Source organism: Aulonocara stuartgranti, assembly GCF_965226115.1.
Source record: "Aulonocara stuartgranti genome assembly, chromosome: 11".
NCBI lineage: Eukaryota > Metazoa > Chordata > Actinopteri > Cichliformes > Cichlidae > Aulonocara > Aulonocara stuartgranti.
The window spans coordinates 37,203,699-37,211,827 of record NC_138947.1 but is presented as its reverse complement, the minus strand read 5'-3'; the positions used below and the strand labels follow the sequence as shown (position 1 = coordinate 37,211,827).

At 43.8% G+C, this 8,129-nt stretch overlaps 1 protein-coding gene across 2 annotated transcripts in view; it reads right to left on the bottom strand.

The window, feature by feature from the left end:
- Positions 1 to 139: 139 nt before the first annotated feature.
- Positions 140 to 8,129, bottom strand: part of LOC309716899 (uncharacterized protein) — a 35,164-nt gene continuing 27,174 nt past the window's right edge. For both annotated transcript variants that reach the window (XM_082551018.1, XM_082551017.1), the window contains 6 exons: positions 7,393 to 8,053; positions 7,065 to 7,188; positions 6,463 to 6,635; positions 3,710 to 3,847; positions 3,376 to 3,593; positions 140 to 2,076 (listed from right to left, as the gene is read on the bottom strand). In XM_082551018.1, coding sequence (XP_082407144.1) covers positions 919 to 2,076; positions 3,376 to 3,593; positions 3,710 to 3,847; positions 6,463 to 6,635; positions 7,065 to 7,188; positions 7,393 to 8,053 — 2,472 coding nt within the window. In that variant the 3' untranslated portion in view covers positions 140 to 918. The remainder of the gene's footprint in view (positions 2,077 to 3,375; positions 3,594 to 3,709; positions 3,848 to 6,462; positions 6,636 to 7,064; positions 7,189 to 7,392; positions 8,054 to 8,129) is intronic.

Below are 8,129 nucleotides of genomic sequence, written 5' to 3'. Positions count from 1 at the left end.
ATGGTCCTAAAATAGTGCAAAAGTTATTATTGGCAATGCAGATAAAATATGCAGACTGATTAAACGCGACATTATGTAGTACAACAAACTGTCTTGGGTCAAAATGTAGCAGTAGTATAAAAATGTCAAATGTTAAAGCTTCAATTTTAAAACTGTTTTTATTATTTTGAATACATAAATTTCAAGTTAGCAACACGTTTCAGAAATGTTAGGACAGAAGCCCGAGGGCAGCTGGGAGCCGAGGAGACCAACTACTGTAGCTGTTCAAACAAAATGTTGACCTCGTGGTGGCCGCGGCTCCGAGGCAGAGCTGGTGCTCTACCAGGTCGGCGGCTTGATGCCTGGCTCCAGCTGTCCATGTGTCACAGAATCCTTCAAGCAGATAATGAACCCCGAGGTCCGCTCATGGATCTCCCATCAAAGTGTGTGCGATTGTTATGTAAATGCACTTTAGACAGATAAACGCATTGTGCGTGAATGAGTGAATGAAACGTGTAGAAAAAGTGCTTTGACAGCTCACACTGAGTAGTCCATTTACCATAATGTGCTAAAAGGTGCCCCCCCCCCAATACTTTTATTTTTTTCCCAAGATACAGTAAGAGAAATAGCAAGCAAGAAGAAAATAAACAGACAAAAAGCAAACAATGAATAAACTGAAAGCTAGCAGCTTTTAAGCTTTATCACTTCTGCATCATACAGTCCACGTTATAGTGCATCAGCCAGTATCATGACTTCCAGTTTATTTTATCTTCAACAATGACACCAGTACAGGACACGTACTGTCTGACAGGAAACCCATCATCATGCTCTGCCACTATTCAACACAATAAAAGCTTTTAAAAACATTTCTGTACTTGTCATCATAAAATCTTAGTTACATAACAGTGAGTGTATTCATGTTTGGATACTGTTTAAAAATCAGTGCTTTAGAAGGATTCTAGAGCTGAACCTGGTCTTGATGGCTGAGGTAGTAGGCTTGGCCTGGAGAAGCCCCTCTTTGGAAGTGCTACAGTAACTGATGGTAAGTGCACCATCCTTGCATGTGTCCTTCGTGGTGCTCATTGAAGACTGTTTTGTAGCACTTTTGGATTCATGGGCTATGTTGGTGCCGGCTCGTAAACTACTCTTCTTAATTTTCTTGCTGTTATCAGTACCCTTGGCACTGTGCCTGGAAAAAGAATTGGCTGGTGGGTCAGATGTCACTGAGTTAATAGCAGCTTTAGTTACACTAGTCCTAGCAGCAGCCCTGGACTCATTAGCCCTGGCAGGTGGCTTTAAGATTGTAGAGTTCTGATGTTTTTGGAGTGTTTTCTCTCTCAGGTGTTTCCATACAACCTCACCAGCAGGCATGAGGTTATAGCTAGTGCTGACATTAGTGAGGCTTTCCCTTTGATCAGAGGCCTCCAGAGCAGCTGTGCTTGCCACAGGCAGCTTTTCTATATTTCCCTTTCCCCTCTCAAGTTTCACATCTCCAACATGCCCGTATCTTTTTCCTACAGCTTTCACATCGTGGTTACCAGAGTGTTTACACATGTTCACATAATCCTCTCTAACATTGTCCCCTTTCTGCTGAATCTCGTAAATATCACTCTCCTGTGAGACACGAGCATCTTTGTCCTGAGATGTCTGGCACTCATTTGATGAGTTTTTGTCCAAGGGAACCCGATTCGGAAGGACAGGGCTGGTGTCTGGTGGAAGGCCTCTCCTCCGTCTGGATAACCTCAGGACCACAGGGTTCTCATTCAGCCGTCTAGACACTGAACGTTTATTTAAACATGGAGTTTGGCATGAATTTCTTCCTGAATTGTGGAGAATACTGAAGGTTGTGTGGATGCTATAGTATTTAGAAAGCGTTGGGTGGCGAAGGTGCTGATTGTTAGCCCGACGGTGGTTGTGATGTAGGGGGTGGTACTTGTTGCTGCTTTCCTGGGCTCTGCTTTGGGGATGGCGCCTTGATTTGTATGTATTGCTTGGCCTTGTGCCTTGTTTGTTACCAACACCAGTTCTCGGCGTTAAAGGAATGACTGACGCTACACAGGAGGTTCTTTGCTCAGAGATTTTAGTAACCATGGCAACCTGCAACAGAGAGAAATTGTGATAGTCTGCATACTTCTGTGGATAATCATTTTTGTAGGCCTGAAGTTAGCATCACCCTGGTTTATGATGCTTAGATGTTTTGGTTTCACAGTAACCATGCAATTTTTGTTTAAATGCATTTGGCAACATATGAAGTCAACGACGCATCCAGAGGAACAACGCCACCATCACATGACTTTAGCGTTGGCATCACTGAGCCGTGATGACATAGCCCAGAGATTGAAACTAAATACGTTCACACACACAGACAAGGTGAGAGGCTTTCAGTCTGATCACAACTTAAATTTCTAAAGGTTTTAGTCACTTTCTGGACTGTTTTTTGTTTCTGAGATCTGTGTATAAGATGATGGAAGGAGGTGTCACCACTGCTCCTGTTTCTCTGTCCATTTATTTTTAGTGCTGATCCAACTATAGCCAACTATGGGGGGGTACACAACAGATAGTTCCCACGTCCATCGGAGGACTAACCCATGGAGTAAAACTTGCATCCGATCGACGATTTACATTAATTAGTGATCGTAATTCCATCAAACTAACACTGATGTCCTTGGATTGTGGGAGGAAATCAGAGCATCCGGGGAGAATTATTTAACATGTATGACATTGGGGGGAGGACCCTCCAAACCCCCACAGTCTGTCTTGGGGATTTTCTTTTTTAACAAATGCTAATCTCAAATGCACAAGGGGTGCACACACACACGGGTGAAGAAATACTCAGATTTCCTTTGACATATAAGCTGTAGCAAAAATATACAAACACACAACACCAAAATAAAATAATGCTATGTTGGTGTATGATAACAACAAACCAGAATCCATCATTTGTGTACACTAAAGCTGATTCATATCTGCAGACCCAGTGTTTGGACTGTTTGTATCACTTACCAGCAACTTTAACTTTAGCTCTAGATGTCAGAGAGGCGACAGCTCTCTATGCATTTGTATTCAATATTGCACATGTCAGGTTAAATGTCACTGTGACTGTTTCAGCTGTTTGGCAGCATTGACAGCAGCGCTGTGACTGTCAAAGAGCAGCTTTATTAATCCACACACACTCCAGTCAGTGGCCCTCTTCAGCCACCATCAGGTGCCACTGACAATGTGTCCAAGACCTTTTACTCTTCTCATCGAACTTAGTAAAAAACTGTTGACAAAGTCCAAAAGGAACAACCCCGGGTGTTAAAAGGACCTGTATGTTTATTAGTGTTTGGTTTCCATACCGATGATACAACAGCACACTTTTCACACAAGCAAACGTGTAGTAAAGCATGACCAGACCTTGTTAGCCCTCTTGACATGAAGTAAGTGCTGGCGAGGTCTCAGGAGGTGTATCTGAGCGCCCTCTCGCCTGTCCCCCTCCACTCCCTTCTTCTGTTGCTTCCCTTCTCTTTCATCGCTGTCCATCCTTTTCTGTGCTCGAGCTGTTAAAGGGCAGGTGGATCTGAGCACAGCAGGGCTGGCAGGCCTCCTCTTCAGTGACCTGGAGTCACTGTGCACTGCAGGACAGGCACAGAAACTATCATTTCAAATAGCAGCTAGAGTTTAAGGAGGAATAATACACTTGCAAAGAAAGATGCAGAAGTTTACAAAAACATTCCCAGCAGGCGAGTACCTGTTTTTCTACATAACATCCTGATTTTCTTCTCCTCAGCTGGAGCCTTGTGACAGGAAGGCAAACGCTGACTGTCACCTGGCTCCCTGTCTCGCTTACTTGTTAAGAATGCCATGTTGCGCGGTAATGCTGCTGAACCTGAAGTGAAAGAGGAAATGGCATCATCAAGTGTGCGTGGCATGTCCCTTTTTTATTTTTAATCTCCGTAGTCTCTCACAGAGTTACTTCACCAAAACAGTTTAAAGATGCTCTGAGAAACACTGTGCAGCCTGACTCTGCTATCAACACAGTCCAAACAACCTAGCTGCTACCAGCTAACTTCACTGTTATACTTAACTGTCGACTGATGTTCCACTAACAGCTTTAGCAACACAATGTAACCCACACCTCCTCCAGCACTCATGCTCAACATGTGCATGAATAGAGGGAAACTTAGGGTTAATGTCTTGCCCGAGGATATTTGGCATGCAGGCCGGAGCAGCCAGGGATCGCACCATCAACCCTCCAGTTAGTAGATGAGCTGTACAGGCCGGATAAAACTTTTAAAACAATTTCATTTCCTGCATCCATTTTTTTATGTCAAACAGGGAACTCAGAGGAGCGGCAAAGGCAGGACAAACAAGGACAGGCTGGAAATGACTACAACTGCAACAACATCAGGTTGTGTTGCTCGCAATAAATCAGAATATATTCTGTACGGTGGTGAATTATGTGAGTAGCACATTTTTCTGTTAAAAGTGTGGAAAAAGACGAGTAAGCAGACAGAGAGCTGAAAACAGGCCGTGTGCCCTCTCTGCTGATATGAGTGAATAGTCTCAGTTTTTTCCTCACTTTCTCTCATGATGGTAATTATTCAAGTAACATATCTGCGTATTATTTATATGATGATTATATGAATAATCCATCCATTCACTTCCGCTTATCCTTTTCAGGGTCGCGGGGGGCGCTGGAGCCTATCCCAGCTGTCATAGGGCGAAAGGCGGGGTACACCCTGGACAGGTCGCCAGTCTGTCGCAGGGCCAACACACAGGGACAGACAACCATTCACACTCACATTCACTCCTAGTGGCAATTTGGATTATCCAATTAACCTATCCCCACAAGCTGCATGTCTTTGGACGGTGGGAGGAAGCCGGAGTACCCGGAGGGAACCCACGCAAACACGGGGAGAACATGCAAACTCCACACAGAAAGACCCCGGCCTGATGGTGGAATTGAACTCAGGACCTTCTTGCTGTGCGGCAACGGTGCTAACCACCGTGCCACCGTGCTACGATTATATGAATAATATACAATATTTATGTGATTAATGTGTAATGTGTGTAAGAAGTATCAAACATTCATGCTGTAATCACAAGGCCCGGCCCAAACGAGGGGAAAATGGCAATCCTTGCCTAGAAGCAGCTATACTCCCTTGCACTGATTTATTTGGCGCCACTGACAAAAAAATGAGGTTACACTCTTTGTTGATGGCTTAAGCTAATGCAGGAGGGTTCACAGAGGGAATGTCAACAGATACAATTACCACACACAGCCCATCTTATTTGAACCGGACCAGTGAAACTAAGTTCAGTTGTGTCAGTCTTTCTACATTATAAACAAATGCTTCATTCATTCAGCATAACCCTTTGGGCTTAAACTTAAAGAAATAAATGTGTAAAATCACAGAAATCTATAATCAAATTACTTTGATGTGTTGTGAGTAGCCATGTAAGAGTTTTTATCAGTCAACAAAACTTTTAAAATTACAGATAAAAGTCCAAAGCTGAAATACCCCTCCATAAAAAAGTCCAGTGGGCCAGATTGGAGCCCTAGCCGGGCCGATGTTTGATATTCCTGGTCCACAATCAATATGCCACCTAGGAAACATCTAGATGACCCAAAAGTCATCAAAAGTGCACATTTCTGACAGCCAAATGCTGCAGAACAGGGAACTGGTGAAACAACAGAAGTTATATTTGACCCTACAGATTTATGGATAAATGATTTAAATGAAAAAATTGTGTTGAGTTTCACGTGACAAATGAGCCTAGACTTTATTTTCCTTGCAGGTTCAGGTTGCTTGGAGTGCATCCAAGGTTATGAGGTTTTACATTTTGTCTGGCTACACAGGGGGTTGCATCCAAAAGGGGTCATTGTTTAAACACCAGTGAAGATTGTCCACAGTGGGACTCCTGATTAGAGAGGAAATAGGCAGGGATCGAGAAATGAGGGAAGGGACAGACGGACGGACGGATAGATAACTAGATCTCTCTCAGGCTGCAGTCTTTCTTCCTAATCTCCGTATGCTCACAATTATGTCCAAAGTTAGTTAGACAAAGAAAGTATTTTTGTCGATATTTGCCTGAAGTGCAGACTTTCAGATTTAATTCAGTGGGTTTAAAAAAAATCGATATGACATCATATGATATGATACGCTGATTCAAATGGTATTTACAGCTTTCATTGTAAATGAGGCCAAAGGGATCTTTGTGCATTCGGCTATAAGACCAAAATAAACCCATCAGAGTTACCAAAGAGCTTAGGAGCAGTCAGGTCTACATTCTCAAAAAGGTGAATCCTGGCCAGCTCAGCAACATCAAAGGCTTGGAAACCACAGAAAAAACCAACGTGGATGACACAGAGACAAATATCCTGCTGGGCTCTGAGAGTTCGAACGACCCATCGTCCAATGAGTAGATAACATCCTCAGCTACAGCCACCCCTGTGCACAGCCTGGTCACGTGAGAGCAGCTTCCGTGTTTTCAGCTTACCTCTTAAACAGAGAAAAGACAAAAAGTCCTCAGTCTTAGGGCGACGTTTGGTCAGACAGGTGACTACAGCCAGGCTGTGGGAGTGGGTATTCTGTGCAGACCTCATCAGCACCAATGGTCCTGGAGAGCTGGGTGGGGACTGAGCAAACTTTCTCTGTGCGTGCAGCCGAGGTCTGCATACATACATCAAGTCAAACCAAACAAGTGCATTTATTAATAATGCAACAAACATTTAATCCTAATCTCTAGTAAGCCACAGTTCAGTGACGACAGAGACTTTAAATGAATTTAGTCTCAAAGTGAATTTCATTTTCTTGATGAAACGCAATGACAGGATTCGTTTTAGAAACTGTTGTGCTGTTGTACACAGATGGAGCAAATCACAAAGTATAAATATTCATCTGTTGCACCAACTCGCGTTCAGTGAGTGATACAGCATCGCTCAAGTTGATGAGTGCATACTTTTGGCAACACTGTGTTTATTAAAATCTATTCGAACCTCTTGGGATGTGATTTTTGTTTAAAAATCAGCTTCTGATGTTGGAACATCACAAGTTTGAGAAGCATAATCACAACACACACAAAAACACACTGGTGCCTACCTGTTTTTGGCACAATCATCTTCATCACCACGACTGCTGGTAGGATGGCGTTGTTGCGTCTGTAAGGACCAGCTCCAGTTTGGACCAGCTGCCCGACGCTTGATCGCAGTGTTAACTACAGAGCCTGAAGAGAACAGGCACAAGCCCAGCTGTGTGAGAACTGACCTCCACCTACAGTGTCATGACAATCAAAGTAATAACACGTGATGACACAGACAATCTGCTCGTGGCTAAAGTTTGGGACCAAAACGCTGTTTACTTCCAGGGAGCCTCCAAATAACCCCAAAAACAACATTAGACACACATGCACGCTTGTTGTGTTACTCACCACAGACACTTGTTGGGGTGTGCGACCTCAGAGTCCTGGCTGAGAGAGCAGCTCTCAGTGGCATCTTTGTGTTTTTAGATCTGCACATGTTGTTCAGTGAGTGTGTGTGTTGAGCAGTGTCTGTGCGTTTTGCAGGTTTGGGGTATTTTGAGTTCTGCAGCGACAGCGTGTTTTGTGTTTTATTTGAGCGTAGTGTCCTGGTAGAAGACGTCTTCTGGTCCGTGCAAGTACGCTGCCGAGTGTGTGCAACTTTCCTTTTACACAATTTCATCTGAGTTTGTGTGTTCCGTAGTATCCGAGTACATTTACTTTCTGGAGAGTGCGAGACCCAATTCAAGTGAGCTGTCTGCCGTTTGTTTGTGTGTTCAGCGTGCAGGCGCTTTGAAACGTGCAGGTTTTGTGCAGTACGTGTGTTCGCCTGTGTGTATGTATTTAGCTGTTTGCATGTGAGTCTTTGCTGTTGTGTGTGCATGTTTTTTCTTGCTTGTGTTTTCTTGTGTGCATTAGGTTTTGTCAGTGTCTTTTGCAGAGCATGTGGACACTTGTGTATGTGTGAGTGAGTGTGTGCAGCACGGTGTTTGTCTCTGTATTCCCTGAGAGAAAGGAAGAGAACTTTGCGGACCAGACGTTCTTCACACCACGGCATCCCGTCACTGATGTCCTGCACCACAAAAACAGTGTCTTCACCTTTAGTTCCACGGATTTTGGGGCATCAACACAATTTTTATTTTATCTGT